The following is a 24541-nucleotide window of genomic DNA, read 5'->3' on the forward strand; positions in this document are numbered from 1 at the left end:
TGAGACATTTCTGCTTAGAAAGAGGAACCGATGTAAATTTGCCATCAACAAGACAATATTTGTTGGCTACCTCATGACCACGATGGTCTCAGATGAATTCACACAAATAAGCTTGTGGTGTGATCCTGTTTGAAGAGTGACTGGAATCAAGTCTAATGCAGATTTCGTCGCATTTAGTTTTTTTTTTTTTCAAACTGATATTCACACGGCTAGCCAGTCTGGCCCAAGGAGATGGAATAACACAATGAAGTTGGATGGGTATGCCTCGAAAAACCTCGCTATAAAACATCTGCAAGTGGACAAAGTGGAAGGAAATCCAGTTTAAATTAATCCATAGAACTAAAGTCACCAAAGACAACCTTTATTGATATGGTATTAAACGGATGACGAATGCCTCTACAGTGGTGAGCAAGAATCAATATTGATCATACATTTACTATCTGTCAATTTAATTTTGTAAAGACCTTAGCAATTGACTGGCTTTATGCTACCAACAACTCAAAAGGCACTCAAACGATAGATAAAAAACTGTTTGGTAGCATATCTGGCTCGTGGAAAGAAACATCGAAGATAGTTGCATGTAATTTTACGACCATTTTATTGAGATAATACATCTACACTAGTACTGAATGTAACAATGGAGAATATAACATGGCGACGCAAAGGTATTGATTATAGTAGTGCAGAAAACAAATAAAGTTAAATTTAAAAAAAAAGAAAGCGATATTTACAATCTTTAATCTTAAACCTTACACAACACCTTTTAAAACCGTTAAGTAGTCGCAGTATGATGTGAGAATTTAAACCGATATTTTTCAACTTGGTGAGGCGGTACGTAGGCCAGGTAGAGCAACTTCGCATAGGAGGCACGCTACAAACACTCCAGGCGCGGCTACACCAAGCGTTTTAAAAGTGTATCACTGTGACAGATACTTTTTATTTGTTTTATGGAATCTAAACGAGATCATAATAAAGAAATCGAAAGAGAAAATGGATATCGTTGTTTTTACACCGCGTCTATATATCTTTCGTAATAATGGTGAATGTTTACAAATTTGAATCAAAATTGGAATTACGCTTGATTGCCTAATTCCTAGTTTATTTCACTTATTTATTTTTTTTGTTTGTTTCGTTTCTATTATTTTGGTTGGAAAAATATGTCGAAGTACGTTCTTGTTTTAACGTCACAGCCTGACTAGTCCCAGGTCGTAACCCCTTGCGGTTTCTGACCTAACCGGAGGTAAAATCTCACATTTTCAGACGGCTAAATCGCGGTGAAATAACAAAGAGATCCATTTTCTTTTTCTATTTCCATATCATGATCTCGTGTAGATTCCATAAAACAAATAAAAAATATCTTTAATTCCATTTTTTTTGTTTACTGTGATAATGATGATAGAGGCCTGGGTACTTGATTCGTTCCACTTCCAACTTGGCGTTCAAAACACGGTCCAGTAGATCCCAGTCCTCCCCGCCCCATTTGTATTTGAATTTCTCGGTGTTCATTCCTTTGGACAAACAGAGCAAAAATAAATCAGAGTTGTACAACTAAATGTTCATACAAGCAAATTCTTTCCCTGCTAGCAGAGATTCTTCTCCGGGTGTTCGTTGACGGGAGAAAAGAGACATCTGCCATGGGTCGAAAATGGCTTTAATTTAACCGCCGTCCACAGTCTGGGACGGCTCTATTTAAAACGCATGCTCCTTGCGTTATTCGCTGACCGCAACTTAAGCCGTTGCGTCGCGCGCATTTCTTTACATTAATTTCGCTGTTATTTATTGAGCCCATGCACAGTGTAAACATGGCGTGCTCATCGGCGTGCTCGAAAGAGTTCAATCTTAAAGAGACACAAGTTTGCTTTCTTCCGTTGTGGATAACCTCGACGATGAAAAGATTAAAAAAAAAATGGGGTGACGAGCAGTTCAAGGCCCTTTTAAACGGGCGAGACACGTTTGCGTGCTTGTCGACCGGGCATGGGAAAACTCTCATCTACCAGATTGCTGTACTAGTTGCACGAACGGAAAAGGTGAAAAATCTTCCATCTAACCCACTTTGTTGTGGTTGTTTGTCGATGAGAAATGTTTTGTCTTGTTCGAGAATCAATGTTCTTTTTATAACTGAGTTCACCTTTCGTTTACAGCATTTGAAAATCCGTCGGGATGACAAGGAAAAATCTGGCGACTCTCCGAGAAGGACTGTTAAATTTTCTTTGAGTTCTGCAGATGTGGTTGTGTTGAAAAGCTTTCCTGTCCAGATAACTTGAAGTTAATACCACAGATCAGACAACAATTATCTCTAGATGATTTTTGTACTTTTTTAAGCGCGTTTTGGCGATCTAGTCGATATTTTCCTCCGTTTCCTACACAGTGAGTTAACCGGGGTGTGAGACATAACGCGCCATCTGCGTGGGTTTTTCGCGTCAGTTGGAGTGAAAGGTTTTATTTTCGTCACGCGCTATGAACATCACGTGATGGCTCGGTCGGTAAGCCCCGGAGCATGCTCAAAATAGCCATTTTCGACCCGTGGTAGAGGTCTCTTTTCTCCCGTCAGCGAACACCAGGAAAAGAGCCTCTGCTAGCAGGGAAGCAAATTCTCTAAGTTTCTAAAAGAGTTTTCTTAGTTCAGTATTATTGTGTTAGGCCAGGAGTCATAATCGGGGACGGAGACCGTAAGCGCGCGCTATTTCTAGTATTGGGGCTGTCCCTATGATATGGGACAATTTTTCTATTTTTAGAACAAATTGCGCCATCATGTGCGGCACACGGGCGTACATGCTACGTGGATTTTTGCGGATATAGCGCGGGGAAATGGCGTCCGAAATTCCCGAAATGTTTGATGCTTTTGGCCCACAAATCAATACGTTCATGTCTGTTGGAATTTTGCTTCATTATTTTCGTCGTAAGCTGCTTCAGTTTGGGAGAAGTAAGACAGTGTCGAATTTAGTTATGTCCCGCTTTATATCGCTGACCAAGTTGTGTTTCGCTGCTTCTTTAACAAGAGCTCCACATCACTCCACTCTAAGTTTGACATATGTTGAAGATTAACAGCTTTTCCATAACACAGCAAAAACCCAGTTGGATATATTTGGATATAGCACTGTTTCAGGGCTCCAAAGTTTCCCTCCTCTTGCCACACGCTTGCGAGGATTTCGCCAGAGTCTATCTCGACCGAAAAGTAAAAACAAAGTTTCGCCTGAATTGTAAGCAACGCTTGATGTTCTATCAAGGCCCAATAAGTGACAATAAAGTTTATGTCTGTAGATGCTACTTAGTTTTGCTTGTGTAAAAATCCAATAAAGTGTCTGTTGTCGATGAATAAGAGTGCCCGCCGATGCGTGTTTTGTACAGTCAGTAAAACATGACAAATTGGACTTCCGCACTTTCGTGTGAAAACGTTCATCAAACTCATACTATATCTCTATAGTTATTAAATATGTTTAAAGTTGATAAATGTTTGAGAACATATTGAAAGTTTAGCTGAAAATATGTGAATACAACAGAAATAATCAGCAAAGTTACGATGACGCTTCCTTTAATCAACTCGAATGAACGATTTCGATTTTGTTAGTTGAGTTATCAAACTCCTTTTCTATGTTATTTTCGCAGTGTAAAAGTGTTAAAGAAACACACATGATCTTAGTAGCCTTTTGGCGTTGATGAAAATTGTTGCAGTATCTCAGCACAAAAGACAACGAAAGAAATCTTTGTCAAGATTTGTTGACAATTGAAAACACCGGCTCGCACTATGCAAATGAGCTACTTATAACGCGTCAGACTTTCCTTTCAAAAACTTTTGCAAACTCGCCAAACAAACAGAAACAATAAGAAACTGTCAAAAACAGGGTTTAGTTATGATTAAGCATTGCTTGGGAAACTCAAAAATTAACTCGATAACGGGGTAAAGAGTTTTCTCACAAAACTTTTCTTTACAGAACAAACTCAAAATCTTCCCTGTACAACTAGCGCGAGCGGATATTATTCATTCACAGCACGAAATTGAAGTCTTGCTTTCGACCCTGAAAAACTCACCTTTTCCATTAGCACAGAGCATAGAACTACATATAAGAGCCCTGGTTCTTATTCCCTGTCTTATTCCCTGCCATCGCTGTGAAAAATCTGCAAGAGAATCTCGCCACTCCCGATTATGGCTCCTGGTTAGGCTGCAATAAACAGCTCATCAGTATCCACTTTATATGCCGTGTAGGAGAAAGGCAATGTGGGAGTAAATCAAATGTCAATTTTTTCCCTTCAACCAAAACCAATGCACAAGGCAATGCCTACATAGAGTACTTCTTGTTTTCAGTGCACTTTTATTTCCTAATTTCATTGATATCCTGTCTTTGAGCAACCAGCAAGAAATTTTCGAGATCTTTCTACATTCCTGCAAGCACACCAACAAACTGCCAGCACCTTCACCTCCCCCCCCCCCAACCTCGCCCTCCCCCGGCCTCCAACCTGCTTTTATTTTGCTGGGGCCATGGGCAAGTGATATTTTTTCAATTTGCAATTCGTCCGAGGTGGCATAAGTATCGAACTGTGTAAATTCGTTCATTATTCCGCTGTGCCACGCCCACAAAACAAAGACAACGTACGACAAGCAGACCAAAACGCAGAAAAACGGTTGAATTTGGATTCCAGACATTTGAGAACACTCGAGAAATGTAGAAAACACTCGCCTGCGGCTCTTGTTTTCTACATTTGCCTCGTCTTCTCAAACGCCTGTCGTGTTTTATCACAGTGTAATACACGACTTAGGCTTCTTTATTTGCTTTATGATATAGATTTTATACGCGCAAATCAATAAAACACGCTTTTTCTATATTTTATACTCTGATAAAACATGGGTTTTTGACCAATCAGAGCGTGCGCAGGGTCCTATCTATATTATAAAACTCAATACATCCAAAGAGTGACAGGGTTTAATCCTGTGTGGTATGATTTTTTTGTAGTGTGTTGTCTCCTAAAGATAAGTATAGTGATCATTCTACACACATTGGGACCACTGAGGTGAATTATAGTTAATTGGCTGCTCAATTGATAATAGCAATAATAGGCTTTTATTCTTATAATGCTATATTAAAGTGTTTAACCGTCGTTAGAAACTTTATCAGGAGAAAAACATGTTTGTCATATCTCGTTAGTCGGTTAAAGAGGCTTTGCATTGTGGTAATATTGCAGTTCAAGTTTTGTCCGACATCGAGATCATTAGGTTGTTCTTCTGATCACTTTCTTAAAAAAACTGAATTCCACTTACCTCCAATCTTTGTCCAGTCAGACTTGTATATACCAAGCAAGCCAAAGCCTGCAAGCTCCCAGAAGCCTCTGTGTTCAGCAGACGAGCTGCTACAATCTAAGCGACCAACCACAGGGAAATAGGCAATTCGTCCCTCAACGGTGTTCTGAAAGATGAATGACAAACAGATAACGTTGAGCATCAAACAGTGGTACAACGATTTCGAGTCAAAGTACATAAGGGACCTAGAGAAGGCTCGCAGCAATAGCACCATCTGACTGGTACATTACAGTAAACAAGCGGACTCATACAGAGTAAATCCTATCGCTGTAGTTTACGCTTGTCCGAAAATCTTTGTACCCTAGCCTCTAATACGTCTGCTCTCCTTAACGAGAGATCTAGATCTGCAATGATTACAATTTTTTTTTCCAGCCAATCAGTAGCGGGATAGTTCCAAGTGCCCTGTAGCATCGTCATCAGCATTCTTATCTACAGGCCTCTTTCAGTTCTACACTTGTTCTCTAGCAGTTGTCCAATACACTGTAGATATGGTCAGACGTGATTTTAGTTGACTTGCTGAGGTCTGCATTCACCATGAGGAGCCTGGTGGAAGGCAAATGTTCTTGCAGGCGCCTCCTCCTCCATACCATGCGACATCCACGCACTTAAAGAAACTAGGAACATTTATCCACACTAAGTAAAATGTTTCTTCAACACAGAAAACACCGAAAACGCCCTGTCTTAGTTCAGTTCATCAATCCATTAAAAACTACGAGCAATCTCAGGGAACAATGGAGAAGTTATTAACAATGGAGAAATTAGGAACGCAGGTCCACATCAGCCAACGGCTGCCAGATTATTTTAACCTGCGAGACCAAATAAAGTATGTATACGTGTATGTATGTATTTAAGATCGTCGAACACTGCGCAAAACTTGAAAAAGCGTGACATGAGGAGGAGACGTTGGAGAAAACACGACACTAGTGACCGTGCTTTCGTACCCTCTTAGGTCACGCATTTGAACTGTTCGCTAACATTGCTGAAGACTCTTACAGAGCCTGCTTCTAATGTAATTACATTTGCACTTTATTACCTTTCTGACGCTGCCCACAATGTCTACGGGCACATCGATGTGAAGATCATACAGAAACAGTATATCATGCTCGCTTGGAACACGTGCCACAGCCTCGTTTAGCGCGAGTGTCTTGTAAAATTTACCCGTCATGTTAACAATGGTGTGTCTGCTGCGGAACAGAGAAGTGTTAAAAGCTTCGGCCATATCAATATCCTGACTTTCAAAGTCGGCAACAACGACGTGGAAGTTCGTATCACCGGTTAATAAGCTGGCAACAGTGAGTTCATTGATGAAATGATAGACCCATCGTCCCTGGTCTTTGACAGGAAGTATGAAGTACACCATGGCTTTGCTGTTCCAGTTGATTCCTTCTGGAAAACACAACTTGTCACTTCCCTTCTTCTGATAGACATGTTCAGACAAGCGGAATGATTTCTTGCTATGCTGTAAACCAAGTTCCACGTCGACAGAGTAACGATCGCCATAAACTGGATCAGACTTCTGCGTAACTCTGTAGATTCTCTTTAAAAAGAAATCCCTGGAAGAGTAGCGAGACAAATTAAGTCATTAATCACTCAGTCGGTCGGTCGGTCGGTCACTGTGTCGGTCGGTGGGTCGCTGGATCGGTGTGTCGGTCAGTCGGTCGGTCGGTGTGTCCGTCCGTCCGTCGATCGGTTGGTCGGTCTTTTAGTCAAGTCGAGCAAGCAAGGTCGCGAAGGCATGCTAACAGGTAGGCAAGCAGGCAGGCAACGCAAGCAGAAACCTAAAGAAGTCAAACATCAGGTTCTTAATAAAAGAATTCGTATTTCAGGTATTTGTTTGGCTTCGTTTGTTTTAATACTCGTGTTCGAACATATTTCGAAGCGAACTTGAGGTAAGCCTTTGGGTCGATCGCAAGGTAATTACACTGTAGAGATGAATTCGAATTAAATCCTTTACAAAGTGATGAGTCCGGCGTGGTGAAGGTTTGTGAGTTGTGTCATGCAAACAAAGGAATATGAACTCCGCTTACCCAGCTAAATGTTCTGTATTTGTATCACAAACCATCATTTTTGCAATTAATGAACTTCTCAAACAATATGACTTCAGTCCCCAAAATAATGTAAATACAGGTACAAAAACTGAATCAAGAATAATCCACAAGGATATAGCTTGAAAACAGGAGAAGTTGATCTACTCTTGCATGAAAACAAATTACATGAACATAATGTGATCTGTGAAACCGAGTTACAACATAGCTTGATCAAAGTCGCGCTATTAACTCAGTATACGTAAGCGTGCATGGTAATACATTACAACGTAGCTTTAGAAAAGCGCGCGTTCTGATTGGCTAATATGCAATGTACATTTTTGGTGCAGAGTGCACTATTCGGATGGTTTAGGGGGCTGCTGTTCGGTCAGGCACTAACATTAAAACACAATAAGGTGTAAACTGTAATGTTTGTTTAATTAACTAATTTCAATTAATACACCGATTCCAGAAAAAAACAGGAAGTTGCATGCAAGCGAGGCTTGATAGCCCTCGAGCTACCAATATCGCGGACGAAATATCGGAGGAATTAGGAAAAAATTGGAATGTATATAAGTTTAGAGCTACCTGTCCGGAGCAATTGTCGAAGAAAAGGAAAAAAATTGGACACAAGTGCTGTGCAGCTGCAAACTGTAATAATCGAAGCGAGAACCGAACTGATTTATCATTCCATGAGTCTCCTTCGGATAAACAAAGAAGGAAAACGTGGAAATCGGGATGAAACGGGGAGATGCCTACTTTGCCACGGTAGGAAATAAGTTTTGCTGTTCCGAGCACTTCTTGCCAACTGATTTTAAACCGAGTCTGACGGGACACAGACGTTCATTAAAACAGGGAGCCGTACCCTCGGTTTTCCCATGGACAAAAGTCGATGATCATGAAGAATCTCGGTGTAGAGCGAAAAGGTCGCAGGCGAGATGTGAGACATCTGAGTCCGCCAAGTCAGAAGTGAGCACCCATCAGCATAAAGAGCGGCAGTACGAAATTAGGGATCGTTCAAACGAACAGAATGATTCCGTCGTTTATGGCCCACCGACACTTGAGGAGTGGATAGAGGCAATGAAGAAAGAAAATGAAAGACTGGTTTGGTCTGGAAAGATTTTCAGGTAGCAGCGAAGTTATCAAGTTTTATACTGGATTTCCTGACTATCCAACTTTAATTGAATTTGAGAAATATGTAGAGCCTAGTGCCAGTAACTTGACATATTACAGTTATATGCGTGACAACAGTGATTCGATCAACGTAGAAAATCAATTTCCCTACCTGGGAGGTAAACAAAAGAAGTTTCCCGGAAGCAATGTTGGTTGTCGAAGGACATTACAGCCAATTGATGAACTTTGGCTATTTTTAACTCGTTTAAGACTAGGTCTATTTGAGCGAGATCTGGCTTTTAGGTTTAATATTTCAGAACAAGTAGTGTCAGATATAGTTATTACATGGGCTAATTTCCTGTATTTGATGTTGGGGAGCCTGCCCATATGGCCCTCCAAAGAACAAATTAAGCAGTATTTGCCTGAAGTTTTCAAGGCTGAATAGGAAATATAAGGTGCATAATAGACTGCGCAGAGATAAAATATCAGACACCACAAGACCTGGAGAAGCAGAGTGAATTGTACTCTGAATACAAGTCCCACAACACATTGAAAGGCCTTGTAGGAATTTCCCCTAATGTCTGGATTACCTTTGTCAGTAGCCTTTAGGGAGGAAGTATCTCCGATAAGGAGATTGTAAAGAGTAGTTCCTTAATTGATTTGTTGGAAGAGAATGATTTGATCATGGCAGATCGAGGATTTGATATACAGGATTTGCTGGCATGCAAGAAGGTAAGACTCTTCATCCCTCCTAAGCGACAAAGTAAACCAGAACAATTTTCTGAGGAAGAATGTTTTTCAACCATGAGAATTGCAAATGTAAGGATACACGTTGAAAGAGCTATTAGGAGATTAAAGGGATGGCATATATTTGATGGAGTAATTCCACTAAGTTTGTGTGGAGTTGTCAATCGACTCTGGGCAGTGAGCTGTTTGCTGGTTAACTGGCAGAAACCTGCCTTAACTTGCTAAGTTATCTTACAATTAACTAATGGCACCTAAGATTTAATTTGTCATTTGGTAATAAATGTAAACAAAGTACAGGATTTTTCTTCAGTGATGATTAAATATATGGTGATTCCCATCATATTGAAATTGTGCATTACATGGCTTCAAGTTTCATTCAGTGTGTGACAAAGAAGGGCTTATGGTTCAGTGTTTTGCTAATAACGTTTAAGTACAATTGAATTATTGAGGTTTAACTATGGTCTTATAGATTCCCAATTCTTTTTAACTGTATTTTCATTCAACATTATATTACCTGAGAAAAGCTAACAGAAATTGGCATTCTCTCTTATCAGATGCTGCAAAAATGTATTAGTACTTTAATAATACATTATTTAGTCTGGCATTAGCTATAAGCCCATCTTGTAAGGCCATCTCTGATCCTTGGGTGAGCCAACTCATATAAAATATATTTGTCATAAAATTGTTCAATTTTCATCAGCTTCTCCTTCCACCATTCTGGCTGAAAGGCAATTTCCTCATGAAAAAATTCTCCATTACTTCCAAGTATAGCAAGGACACCACAAAGTCTGTTCACAACAAAGAGTTGTTGTTGTACTTGAAAAAAGTACATATGACTCTGGTTTACTTTCAAACCAGTATCAGACATTATACATATAGATTTCCGTATAAGGGCATCTTTCAGGGTCTCACCATCCTTAACGGTGACATTTTTAGCTTCAATGACTCCATGAGGACTGCTCTTACTTGGGTCTGTTACCAGACCATCTGGGGAGGCCCCAAAAATTCCCTTTTCCTTTTCAACAAAAAATCTACATTTTGCTACTTGCACCCTTGTATGTCCCTGTTCATGCATCATTTCAGTGTACTTGTCTATTACCAGTTGCTCATTCTCTAAGCCATCTTTCATGGCTTGTGACTGATAGTCCCTGTTATAGTGTAGTACTTCTTTGATAATTTTTGTTGGTGATGTATCTGCTTTGTGATTGCATCCCACCCTGTAACTCTTTGAAGCTGTCAATCTACCGAACCTGTGCTCATACCACTCTTGGCAAGCAGATTGTTGTCTTGTTTGAGACTCTATCTTAACAATTTCCTCTTCAGTTTTGAAAAGATTCCTCTTTACTCTCTCACACCTATTGTTTATTTCAGAAAGAGATATTGGATGCTCTTTCACTGGTGTATTATCTGAGTAACAGATGCTTCATGATGTCTCAAGTCCTCCCTTCTCTCGACAACATTACTAAGTTCACTTTCACAGCTTGACATAGAACTTGAAGAGGTCTGAGAGGTATCACCGACGGCCCTAGGTTGAATGCTTGTTCCAAACTCTTTAAGTTGTACATGAAGTACGGAACTCTTGGCAACTTCTCCCACTATTGTGTCAATTAGTACAATATCATTCACATCAGGAATCATCTTTGAAAATGCAACAGACGGGTTCACTTTTTGTAAATTTTGTTTTAACATTCCGACAGATTCTACGTCTAATTTACGCAATTTTGATGGCCTTGGGTCAAAAAGTGTGGGGTACACGCCCCTACGTTTTCTTCCTGAGGTATCTGATACATGTCGGGGTTTAAAAAGTTCCTGCGACATCACAGGATTATGTTGTACAGTCCTTTTCCCCGGAATTCCCCATTTTCTAGGTTTGGAGGTACAGCTGCGGTTGTCAACTTGTTCAACTGTATTTTTCCTAAATATTTCATCCAGTTTCCAGATCACTGCCATCACATGACAGCAGCAGCCACTTTTCCCAGCTGGGCATATTTTGTCGCATTCAGCAGCTAGAATCTTGGGGTTGCCGTTATTCTGAACCACCATTTTACCTTATATTTGACAGCTTTTCTATAGGAGGCCCAACAAAGTGCTCTGAGGTAAATAATGTGTTCTTCTGAAATGTCTGTTGTTACTTGGACATCGTGCACAAATGGGAGCAATCTAAGACCTTTAGAACTTGCAAATTCGACAAAGGTATCTTCTGTTTTTCGGCTGGTGTTCTTTCCACAGTTCTTAAGAGGCATTAATGTGTCAGTTGGAACAAACTTGGGGAGAAGACTGAGGTCGTTAGTGAAAGCCGAATCAGCTGTGGGAAATTTGTTAATGTGGTTGGTTGGAACAGTCTCGACATCGACCGGAACATTTAAGTCTGTATGTTCTTGCTTCAACCTTGCTACTTTAGCTTTAGTAAAACTCTTCTCCGGGTCAGGGTCGTAGATTTTTAAGTTTTTCATTTCATTCAGGTTCTTCACTCTAAAAAGACCGTGAGCAAAAATTTCTTTTAATAGGTCATAAAAATAGCGAGGACAGGTTGTTTATAGAACTTATAGAGAGACAATCGAAGGATGCCAAGGATGACAAAATACCTTTCGAAAAGTTCCTTTTTGTTGCCACTTTGATTTATTCGGCGACATTTTAGCCAAAATTTCAACTGGCTAACTGTCAATTTCCCTATTTGTTCTGCGGTAACACTGGCGCCAGGGATGTCCTCAGGAGAGAGATCACCTTGCTCTTGCTCTTCTTGCTCGCTCGCCATGTTGTTTCGAATTTACCGCGAGCGCTATTAAGCCTCGTTTCCGTGCAACTTCCGGTTTTTTTCTGGAATCGGTGTATTAATTATTGTAATAATGGGGTGGGGTAGGTACCTCTGTTTACTACGTAAAAAGTAGCATACTTACGTTACTCGCTCGATAACATCACAAACCTATATATGTTTTCGCAAATCTCTTGCTATTCTATCCCAATCAATTTGCTCGAAACGCATGCGCAGATAACTTAGCCTTCAGTGTCCAGTTATGGCCCTCTCTCCGTCACGCAACGCCACCGTTGCGTTGCTTGACAGAAAGAGGGCCAGAGCTGAGCTATTCTGACCGGGGATAGCAGCTGTATTTCAGGTAACGACAGCTCTCCCTTTTTTACTGCAAATAACGCTACTGTGACTGCGTATCATCTGGAATCACTTCTAGCTCGATTCAAGAAGTTTTTTCTGTTGTTTTATAACTATTGCGTGTTTTCCAGGGTTCAAATAAAGAATGCTTCTCCTTAGCGGCTTGTCTATTTCCTCTTCTATGAAGGGAGCAAAAAGTTCATATTCAGCCGAAACTTTCCCAAGTTAGTTACATATAAAACTAATAAATTTCTGTCACAAGAAACTTCGCAAATATGAGGTGACTCTCTCACCGATGTAGGATATAATTTCGACCAAGTAACGATCTCTACCTTCAGTACTTCTCGTTGAAACGCTCCTCGGTTGTATTAATCAATAGCATTGTATTTTAGTTCGACGTGAATAAGAACGAACTATTCCGTGACCGGACCTGACTATTTGATAATTAGATTAGTTCTTGTTTTTCTGTGAACTGAAAATTTGCGTTTGGAGTAGAACAAAATCGTTCCTCTTCGATTTTTCGTGAGATATTTAGCGTTATTCCATTTATCTCCAGCAGTAAGTAAAACGATACATATCTTTCTTACATTTTTGAGGAAACAAGGGTATCAGGTTGCACAGCTCGGCGAGGAAAACAAAAGTATCAAGTTACATACGTTGGAGTGAAAAATAAAATTGTCATATTTGCCACTTCTGCGTAATATTGAATTTAAAATGACTGAAAATCAGCGTAAAACATCACAATAAAATTCAAAGCCTTCTTGACAAACGGGTAATTGTTAGTTATTTTTGGGTCTTGAAAGAAAATACAAACATGAAACTTACACAATGCTAAGATTACGTCTTATCAAGTTTTTGTCTGCTCATATTCTGCAAGGGGAAAAGGCCTAGTTGACTACCAAGGGAGAGAACGGCATGGGTAAGGACCTATGTGTCTACTGTATCAGAGCCGTAAAATTGCACTCTGCACTATCTGAGATTGTCTCGCTAGTTTTTATCTTCGAGCGTTCAGCTCCATATCTCCATATATATTGAGTTGAACACGCAAAGGTCGTGGGCTCGAATCCCGTTCACAGCCTGAAATTTTTTCCGGTCATTTTTCCAGTAGTGTTATGGCTGCATTCGCATCTGTCATTCTTTCATTATTTAATTGCTACTGTTGGACATCTATTACCACATAAGAAAGAAGACGATACAATTTTTCTTGACGATGATGTTTACTACTGTCTTCTAGTGGAGTCCCTCGACAATGGTGACACTAGGAATTCGGAGGAGGACCATGAGATTCAACCAGAGAATGACACTCCGCAAGTTTCAACTAGATCAGGAAGGCGATCAGCTAGAGAAAAAAATTCCAATTTTGCCTTCTACTAATGGTCACTGACATTCAGTACAAACGCGAAAGCCAGTTACCACACTATTATCAATGACAACGAGTGCAGAGAATTTAGTGAACTTATCAGTTCTCTAAAAAAATGCACATGTATGTAGCTTGTTTTTGGTGATACAAATGCAAGGTAAATTATGGCACTTACAAACCAAACGAGGATCATTTTTTGACCGTCCTTGCTTGAAAACCGCTAACAGAAAATTGTTAATCACTTTCCAAGTGCGGCGGGCTGAATCACAGAGAAGAGAAAATAAAATTTAAACCTATGACTTTGTTTACAACGTAATTCTTACGACGACGAGGAGATAACTTTGTGTTCTGCGAGTTGAGTGTCCTACAAAGTTAAGTAATGCCGACGAACCAAGGGGTTTAAAAGTGTCTAGCAGGATCTGGTACCCTTCCAGGACTCTGGTATGTAGGTACTGTAATCAGTTGCAGAGAGGAGAATATTCCAAGGTAACGTCATGTAAAACTGTAGAGTTTTCTTATAATTATGCAGTATTAGGTTATCTAATAAGAAACGGTTCGTTCTACACTTAAAAATTGCCACCAATTGTCAAATTCCAAAGATAAGTAATTTTGTGGATAACAATCTCGCTAATTTTAGGGATAAGGGATAATTGCCCCTCAGAATTTTAAGGATAAGGGATGACTAAGCCCTCCCTAACAGGGTCTCTACAATTCATCCAGATAATAAAACTCGCTTGAATTTCCACTACACAGCAAAGCCAGCAAAGTCAGCAAACACAGGCACTGTTTTCGGGAACCTACATCGGTGTCATTGATATTCAGTTGCTGGTACTCTCTTGTTCAAGAGAATCCAAGAGGTCGACAAATAGCTTGAAACGACGCCGACATTTTATTGAAGCATGAAGCGAAATTTTGTCACTCGCTAAGTTTTTTATGGTTTTGACTTATTTTTGACAGCTTTATATCAACTTTCCGTTGGCTTTTTAAACAGGTTAGCCAATCCCGTTAGCATGAATTGTAATTGTGTGTAGCTACAGCAGTTAAGTTGTGCTCGCGCGATGTACGACACTTGAAGCGGCGCGCGCTTCTGCAAGAAATTTGCACGCGCAACATTTAGCAAGTTTTCAACGGGTTTCTAATTTAAGGTGGTTCCCTATAGTTTAACGATCGCACGAGTGCTGAGGAAGTGATCTGCGCGCGCTCAAAGGAAAACGTCAGTGTTTTTCGATATTTTATTACGTCAACATGAGCACAAAAAGCAAAACTGACAGTGAATTTTCTCACGTTTCCCTCGGTGAAATTCCGTTATATTTTGGCAGATTGGTAGTAAATATTTTATTTTAGTCGGAGCTCATTTATCAGGGAAATCTACAAGACCAGATTTTTTGCAGCGGTAAAAGACATAAATTTGAAAATATCGAAAAACCTGCCTTTACAAACCCTACTTTTTTCGTGTTTAAAATTCGTATCCCACTGCAAGCGATGTGATGTAAAAATTTTGGAAGATTTCACCGAAGGAAATTCATGAAAATCACAAATAAAGCCATAAAAACAGTAAAAAAACACATTTGTTTGGGCATTTAAAATTCAAGACTAAATCTCAAAATTTTAACAGAGATAATAGCAAAATACTATTTAATCATTGCTTATTATATGTAATAAGTTTGAGAGGACTATGTGTGAAAGGGAACGCAAAAACAGCATTCAAAACATAACACTTGCGCGCGCAACGCCATAAATGATTACCCTGTGGAGACACCTTAAGGACGTTCGCGCTAATTGTTTCTGCGCATCCTTACTGCGCACGCAAATTCACTTGCCACGTCATGCATGAGCGCGCGCATGCTAAGTAATAAAATGAACAATGATAGGGCAGATGACCATTGCTAGAGCTTTGCCTGGATTTAACGATCTTGGACGTTCGGTGACCCCTATTTTTTTTTTTTGATGGATCATTTTCTCTACCGATTTTCTACGTTTAGCGAAAAAATGAAGAAAATCTATCGACTAGAAGTTTGAATTTTTGCAAAATGCACCATCGAATTCCGTTGTTTAGCTCTTCGTTTATCTGTGCGACGGTTTCAAATGCCTCTTGAAGGGTTAAGTTTTGTGAAAACGCTGGTAAAATTTGGAATTATTTACGCAACAGGCCCACTTCTACAAAATATGACTAAGAGCGTTTACCTCCATTGACTCGCCTTCGATATTTTTAGCTATAAACCCCTTTATAACATAACTAAAGCAAAGCGCGCGCTCTGATTGGTTAATTTAGCATCTACTATTTGCCCATGGGTGTACGCTGCTGACGTGTGTACTAATGTTTACAAAGCAAATCTTTTGACAGACATTTTTTCCAAAGTAATGGCCGACGTTCTTCTGCCAGAAATGCGAAACTGTCCTCACAGTTGTCTGAAGATGAAACTTTATAATAATAATAATAATAATAGTAACAATAAAAACAATCTTTAAAGAGGAAGCGCCCGTCACGTAAATACGTGGTTTTCAGGGAGGTCCTCTATAAAATAAAAAGTATTAAAATCTAACTCTTTATCGAGCTACTGGTGTGCAGTCAGTTGTCATGAATGAATTTTCGCGCGCTTGTTTTCTCTTGTCATGTAAGACTGCACGAATATTTTTTTGTGATGTAGCTCAATAAAAGGACTTCTGTTGTTCCAATGTCTCAATGTTATGTTATAAAACAAATGGTAAACGCCATAGCGTGCACTATTGAGTTATGAATGCACTTGGGAGGTTTGCTAAGCACTCAAGAAGCTAGAGTTGCACTCGGCTATCGCCTCGTGCGACTCTTACGCTTCTTTCGTGCTTAGCAACCTCCCGCGTGCATCCATAACTCAATAGGGCACGCTATGGCGTTTACCATTTGTTAAGTAGACTACGCTGAATTACGTGCGCTAATTTTTCAAAATCAAGGCAGTTTTCCGCGCGCTATATCTCTGAAACGAAGTCGGTGACCCCCAATTTTTTTGCATTTCTGACACAAGTAACTCATTATCTGACTGCAGTAAAAATTTGAAACAAGTCTATCGACTGGAAAATGTTCGCGCGAACGTCCTTGAGCTATTTTATGCTCAATTATTATACTTTGTAGCCTTAAGAGTACTATTTTTTAGTCATTGGAAGTTTATTTGAACGTGTATTCAGTTATTTAAGGCTTTTTCACGCGTATTTGTTTCGCGTGTACGCTACCCTTGTTTCTAGGTCTTTCTAGTAAGTTCTGAGCATGGTGTCGCGAAAGCAGACGCGTAGCGCTGCGACACCCAACTAGCGTTATAAAAGAGTAGTTTTTTCGTTAGCAAGATCAGTTGACGCAAGATCTGCGCGGCATCCTATTTAGGTTTAAACAGAATTCTCAAAATTTTCAACACTAAGTGGTAATATGATAAAATGCTTATTGACTGAGTTAGGTCGGGCTGGAGGGGAAAATATTTGTACGTGCGGACCTCGCTGCGCTCGGTCCGTACGTCCTGACGAGCCAAATATTTTCCCCTCCGGCCCTCCCACTCAGTCAATAAGTACATAGTTATTTGCCGGCTGGGAAGTCCGTATAGTGAGAAACTGTGACCCAGGCCTTAAAAGCATTTTCAAGGCCAAGGTCACAGTTTTTCGCTATAAGGACCGACCCTAAGCCGGCAAATAACATATTTATTTTTTCCCTGAGGTAAAATGGTTTACAAGTGGGTTTGTATACGCATCATTGAATTGGCTTACGTGTCGTCTACAAACCTTCGTAAAAAAAGTCTAACGAACGCACGAACGACTAACTCAGATACTAGACAAAGAAAGATGTATTAAAGAACAGATTTATTTCGAACTACTTTATGTTAGTTACATCTAGTTCACCAGTTAAGTTCTCAAAAACTGTTTTTCCGTTGTGAAAGTTCGTGCAAAGTTTAAAGTTTTAGTACAAAAGCAATTTCTATCAGTCATTGAGAATCACTCTAAATCAGACTTTTCGACCGTAAATTGAGTAGCAGAAAGCGAGGAAATTCGTTAAGTGTATTCCACAGAAATTCACTTAAATACAATAACGATCAGAAAGGTAAACTCGACTGCAATTGACTCATTTTTGCTTAAAATTGTACAGAGAGAGACACACAGCATTACGCGCCATTACAGCGCCGAGCTACAAACAACCGAACAAACTCTCACAACTTCAAAATATACTCAATTGAATTTACTTACAGTGACTTTCCTTGCCATTTTAAAGTGAATAGGGATAAGCTTGCGTTGATTAATCGTCGATGGAAGTGTAAAAAGGGCAAAGAGTGATCATTACCGCTTTTCACTCACGAAAATTGACCAACACGTCAATTTCATCCGCGCTGTTTCCCGCCGTTACCGTGACCGTGGCCAGAGATAGGAATATCCGGACCGCGTTAAGAACCAATCAGATTGCGGGATTCGTTGCCGTGCCCTCTTGGGAAAAAATAAATCGGTTTATTTACTGAAAGCTATAATTCTGGTGCACAATACGGTAATCTTTAAATTTTAGTTTAGGAAAATCTCGCGTACGGTTGGTACATTATTACATGTAGTTGCATATTACTTACAAAAAGAGAATGTTTTACTCTTTATTTATTTTGCTTTTTACTGTCGTTTCTTCCGAATCTTCTTCTCTTTCCATGGAAATTGATCATTTCAGTTCATAGTTATCAGGGTGTCTTTACAATTTAAATCATGAAAATTACAATTTCCTCGGTTGTAATTGGCTTAAAAACTCCTATTTTCCACTAATTCACTTGCCAAGTTGTTATCGAACAGTTTTGCATCGGAAAGTTTGTTATCAGACAGTTCAATAAGCCAATCACATTCAAAGTTGTAGTTTTAATCAACCAATCACATTTAAAGTTGTAGTGAAATCAACCAATCTCAATTTCAGAGCGACAACTAAACAGGATAGAAAAATTCGATTTTCCCAAACTTTGTCAGGAAGGAGGTTTTTATTAACTGTATTTAAAAACCATAACTTTTAGGTTGTTTGGATTTTTATTTTCTTCGCTTTCTCTCACCGCACTTTTTTTTTTTTTTTTTCGTGCTCTGATTTTCGCGCTGCGCCCCAACTAACTGAAAGCCTGGAAGAGGCTAGGTCAAACTCAACTTTTAGTCATGAAAGATGGATTTATTTGACATCGAACTAAGGCTAGGAGTATCAAGAAAACATTCTGTGAGGGATAAATCGACTGCTTTGAATGTTTACATGTAACTGAGCGGTAGCGGTCCAATTCCACCGGAAGTCACTCTTGAGAGCCGATCGACTACACTAAAATCGTTTGAATTATCCCGTAAATCGGGAGTCCACAATCTTCTTCATTCATTTGAGGTCAGTAATTATCATATACCTGTCATCATCTTGTTCCGCTAATAACCGGAAAAATCGCCAGTTTCACAGGTAAACAGTCTTTCAGCCGTTTACATAGCATGTCGAAAGATGGAATGTAGAGAGTAAACCTATAAAACGTATGGGCTATTGACCAAGTGTGAGGTCAAGATGGCTGGATATTGGCAAAGTTCTGTTTTTGCGTGATTATGGACCGAGACGGAGTCGAGGTCCATAAACTCGCAAAAAAAAAGAACGAGGCCAATATCAAGCCATCTTGACCGAACAAGCTTGGTCAATAAAGGATTTATTATATGGCTTTCGGGGAAATTTTTCTTCCAGGAAATGGCGAGTAGTCCCGCGCAGGCAAGATAGCTCCATCTTGCACGCTCGGGTAGCCAATCACAGCGCAGGATTTGATTCATCTTGCCCGCTCACGGAGCTGGCCATATAATAATTATAACTTATTACCTTACAAAATTATAAGGTTTGTAAGAAGTTTAAGTCTTGTTCAGTCCGTAGCCCCAAGACAAATACGTGCAGAAATAATTTGTTCGCGTGTAGATTTAATTTGCTTTATGGTGGTCATTGAGAAACCCGACCCGCCGTCTTCAGTTATAAATTTCAAGGAATATTTAATGCCAGTGTGTCTAGTGAACTAGCTGTGAATACTGAAAGTAAAATGATAATTTTTACGAGTGGACCGCCGCAAGGTTTAAGACCTTTTATGGTAAATTTTGCATACAGTCGCTAAGGAGTCGGAGATGATTGACGTCCACCAAAACTTAGGTTTTGTCTTGACGTTTTTACGCTGATGAGCGCATGTGATTGATAACCGCTAAAATGCCAATTTTCCCTTTCTTTCCTAACTTGACTATTCTTTTTTTCTCGGAAATTGATAATTAATTGATAATAAGACTTGTATGATTGCAGACCGAATTGAACTCCACTCAGTCCTATTACCATTACTTATCTACAAATATAGCAGCGGATGAAGTTAATTATAGGGGAGCTGGTTTTGTAGCCTCAGGCTGCAAGTCCGCGCGTACAGGCTTGAGCCAGACGTCATTTAAAGTCCCTCGAGTTTCCAGTTTGCTTGCACAAAGAGAACAGATCAAATTAGAAATTATACAACTTCAGAGTAACAGCCATTTTTCGGAAGGATAAACGATCGAAGTGTGGTTTCATGACCGACAGAGACACCGTTAATTTTTTGTTTTGTTTGCGGCTTTTTCGTATCTGTTTGGTTGCTACACAATGGACCTGTCAAAATCAACTCAAAGTGTTCACGGCTTTTTGTCTTTGACTTAAATTGAGTTCCAGAATAAAGATAGCGTTGCGAGAAAATCTAAACGACATTGTTTTAAAATGACCATGTGTTAAGGTGGCTCAAAACAGTTTCCAGCACTTAGATTTTGATGGGTCGTTATAACAACTCTTTATCACTTGATGCTACAATCATGGTATCAAAAAACTGCCCAATCATTGGTGAGCACGTTGTTATCATTTTCGTGACGCAATAGGTTACCATAGCAACTGTATGACCTAAAAACACCCTTAATTACAGCTTTAGGAGCTTATAATTCAAAAACGGCAGGGTGAATTTTTTTTTTATATTATCGACTTTTGATAAGCATGATAAGACGCAACTTTTGGCAAAGTTTAAACAATTCTGTACACAGGGTTCAGAGCCACCCTAAATTTTCGAAAATTTAGGGTGGCTCTGAACCCTATGTACAGAATTTTTTTAAAACTTTGCCAAAAGTTGCGTCTTATCATGCTTATCAAAAGTTGATAATATAAAAAAATTTCACCGTGCCGTTTTTGAATTATGAGCCCCTAAAGCTGTAATTAAGGGTGTTTTTAGGAGGTCATACAGTTGCTATGATAACCTATTGCGTCACGAAAATGATAACAACGTGTTCACTAACGATCGAGGAGCTTTCTGATACTATGATCATTGTAGCATCAAGTGATAAAGAGTGGTTATAATGATCCACCAAAATCTGAGCGCTGGAAACTGTTTTGAGCCACCTTAAACGAGTCAGCTTTAAAATAGCTCACAGAACATCGTCTCATAATCGGAATCCCATATAATGCATGCCTTTGACAACCAATAGTGTGCAAATAGCTACAAATAACCTACAACTAAACACCTCAGCTGGCGGGCAGCTTGTCTAGCCTTGTTTTATTTATGAATTAATTCGTACACCATCGGGGGATTGTTGTTGTTTTGACAATGATAATTTCAAAACTTTCACTTACTTGGCAGTTTTCCTGCAAAAGGCGGCGATCATCTTGTCCACCACTGATTGTACTATTTCTCCATCAGCGACTCTGTTACTCCAGGACCACACCCTTCCTTTATTTCCCATAAAAGTATCATCTTGTGGGAACACGCTGGATAGATCAACTAGGTAAACCCCATTGTATTTGTCGATCTTGTCTTTGGGAACAAAGCTAGACTTGTACGTGCATTGTGGAAGATAACCTACTTCGCTAATCAAAGGAAGAGCGAAAAAGCTCGAATACTTTTCCCATGCTATCTGTGAGATTGCAAGACGCTCAGCAAGTAGTTGGTTCATGGCATCCTGTTTTGGGGAAACCACGACATCATCGCAACATAGCGATAGGTATTCAGAGCTGATCAGTTTAAAGTCTGTGACACCAGGATTTGACCAAAAAACTTGCACAAATCCGTCGCCTTTGCCTTGTTTATGAATAACTTCGATGTAATAACGACTTCCTTCGCGAAGCTTTATGTCGCTCGAAGTTTGATTAGGGTATTTATTTAGCTCGTTCTTTTTCGTCCAACTTGCAGCGCCCCCAATAAACACACTGGCAATTAGCTGTTTTTCATCGGGATTTTCGCTTGGACTGAGCCACAACTCTGATGAATCATCGGAGGCTATCGCAAAGCGATATAATCCATTCCTTGTTGGGTTTAGGAAACCAACTATCGTTTGACCGTATTCCGTTTTGTTGTCCTCGATTTGAAACTCGGAAAACTCACGAATGAACCTCTTTTCGCTTGGATAACTAGGATAAAATGGCGAGTTTCTCAACACTTTCACTTCGTTGCCGCACAAATCGCGCCAGATGGAAACTGTTAGTCGACCTTTTCTTCCTTCTTCACTCGCATCCGTGGAATTTTGTTCCTCGCCAGTGAAATTTTCACTAGATTCATTAGCGAAGAAGACACTAGCGCTTCTTGAATAACTAACACTCTTCTTTTTGGATAAAGTAGGAGCAAAAGAGAAGATTAAACAACAAAACAGTATTATTACCAGAAGCTTGAGCAGTCTTCTCCGTCTTCGGGAGAGTACGGGCGACCAAAAAGAGCCATGGCGAAGGTAAAACCGATACACAAGCGCGAAGATCGTCAGTCTTGCAAACATCTTTTATTTCAAACAGAGTGAAGAAGGTCGGTGGAATCCGGCTTTACCTTCACTGACACCTGTGGACACCCCTTTACACTGAACTCGATCGTTTCGGACTTTTTTGTCTGTGTAGACGAAAAGCTCTGACAGTAGTCGGACCCAAGTGGGGTGTCGAGAAAAGCTCTCATACAAAGTCAGTTTCCCGCTGTAGACATTGCCGCAGTTTTGTCGCAATTCTATGCAAATCAGTTGACCGTCAAAGTTTTCTACAGACGTTGTCACAGTCACCTGTACAGCATAATAGTAACCTAGTAGCGCCTACATTCAACTGATCAGTTTTCATTCAAACAAACGAGCATAACTCGTGCATTTCAGTAATTGTAACGTTTCAACCTGCGAAACATTAGAGCTTCCCCGCATAAAGAACCTTACAAATGGAAATATGCATTTCACGACCTTAGGCATGTAAATGAGACGGCAGTTGTTTCTCTTTCAAGAAAAAGTCGCACGCCCGGATGTAAACTGGCGTGATTTTGCTGTATATTTTATTCAGCTCGCTGCGTTTGCAAATACCTTATGAAACGAGACAAATTTTCTCAAAGCAAATTGTTGCTTCTCAGATAAAGTAGCCTGAATTTCAGCCGCCTTCTCAGCTCGCTAAGTCACTCGGGGAGAGAGACGTCTGAAAGCACTAGTCGATTATGCTGTCCGGTGACGTCACGAGTCAAATGTGGTAATTAATGCAATTTTATTTCAGGCCTTCATTTATACAGCGGTTACCAATCACAGGCGACTGAGTGGAGTTCAATTCGGTCTGCAATCATACAAGTCTTATTATCAATTAATCATAAAAATTACAATTTCCGAGAAAAGAAGAATAGCCAAGTTAGGAAAGAAAGGGAAAATTGGCATTACAGCGGTTATCAATCACACGCGATCTTCAGCGCAAAAGCGTCTAGACAAAACCTAAGTTTTGGTGGACGTCAATCATCTCCGCCCATTACCGACGATAAACAAAATTTACAAAAACAGTCTTAAACCTTGCAGCGGTCCACTCGTAAAAATTATCATTTTACTTTCAGTATGCTCAGCTAGCTCACTGAATACTTGAAATTTGTAACTGAAGACGGGCGAATCGGGTTTCTCAACGGCCATTCGCATGCATGAATGACCCCGAGATCAAGCAAATCTACACGCGAACTAAATTATTTCTGTACGTATTTGTCTTGGAGCACCGGACTGAACAAGACTTCAACTTCTTATAAACCTTATAATTTTGTAAGGTAATAAGTTGGAAGTTTTATAGGTTCAAGTATTGTTCAGTCCGTAGCCCCAAGAAAAATACGTGCAGAAATAATTTGTTCGCTCACCTGCAGATTTGCTTGACTCGTCGGGGTCACTCATGCATGTGAATGGTCGTTGAAAAACCCGACAAAGTTAACGTGTTCATTTATAGATTTCAAGGAATGTTTAATGCCAATGTAGTGAGCTAGCCGTACATACCGAAAGTAAAATGATAATTTTTACGAATGGGCTGTTGCAAGGTTTCAGACTTTTTTTTCAGGTAAATTTTGCATACAGTCGGCAAGGAGACGGAGATGATTGACGTGCACCACTTTTTAGGTTTTGTTAAAGTGCCAGTGAAACGAAATTTTCGTACTCTCTTTTATTATCCCAATCTATAGTTTCAAACGTGCCTAAAGTAATGGTGAACTTTATTTCTGTCAAATCATTACGGAAAGTGCTTTTTTCAGCTGTTGAAATCGACTTTTTGGAGCAAAAGTGTGTCCGGGCTCTGGAATCGAGTTTAAGGACCTTGTGACGTCACTGGTTGTATTCACGCAAGAAGCGCTATTGATTCTCTCTTGTTTTCACTTGACTTATTCAAGTTTATTCTTCATATTGTCGATACCTAATAGTTTTCTACCTTGTAATTTCTGTCCAGCCTTGACAGGAAATACACATCATAAACGTTGGAGGGCGCCAAAGAGTATAGATTCACCAAAACAAATGCTACAGATTAGAACAGCTCAGTATACTTTTCGAACATCTTGAGTACTCGATTGGAGATTTCGAAGACGAGTGTGGTAACTTTTATATCACGTCCTGAAACCTAAACACGATATTTCGTCGTCTGTTTTCAGCCTGGTTCTGAAATTTGGATTCTCACGTTTATCTAA

General features: G+C 39.8%; 1 protein-coding gene and 2 pseudogenes across 1 annotated transcript; 1 reads left to right on the forward strand and 2 right to left on the reverse strand.

Annotated features, from left to right (window-relative positions):
- Window positions 1-345: 345 nt before the first annotated feature.
- LOC149098752 (beta-1,4-N-acetylgalactosaminyltransferase 3-like) lies at window positions 346-22835 on the reverse strand. The gene is made up of 4 exons (XM_089278096.1): window positions 21247-22835; window positions 6327-6846; window positions 5255-5399; window positions 346-1508 (listed from the first exon to the last, which is right to left on the reverse strand). Exons 1-4 carry the CDS (start codon window positions 22377-22379, stop codon window positions 1360-1362), a joined length of 1947 nt encoding a protein of 648 aa, XP_089134222.1. The 5' UTR covers window positions 22380-22835; the 3' UTR covers window positions 346-1359.
- Window positions 7808-8875, forward strand: LOC149098753 (uncharacterized; annotated as a pseudogene).
- On the reverse strand, window positions 9782-11220 carry LOC149098754 (uncharacterized; annotated as a pseudogene).
- Window positions 22836-24541: the final 1706 nt, after the last annotated feature.

This window comes from Orbicella faveolata, unplaced genomic scaffold (genome assembly GCF_042242905.1).
Source record: "Orbicella faveolata isolate gen_17 unplaced genomic scaffold, um_ofav_v1 contig_46, whole genome shotgun sequence".
NCBI lineage: Eukaryota > Metazoa > Cnidaria > Anthozoa > Scleractinia > Merulinidae > Orbicella > Orbicella faveolata.

Coding starts and splice junctions, on each gene's coding strand:
- LOC149098752 (XM_089278096.1), bottom strand. CDS start 22,379: ATGTTTGCAAGACTGACGATCTTCGCGCTTGTGTATCGGTTTTACCTT. Junction 5,400..6,326: donor TTGTGGGCAGCGTCAGAAAG/GTAATAAAGTGC, acceptor TTCATCTTTCAG/AACACCGTTGAGGGACGAAT. Junction 1,509..5,254: donor TGACTGGACAAAGATTGGAG/GTAAGTGGAATT, acceptor GTTTGTCCAAAG/GAATGAACACCGAGAAATTC.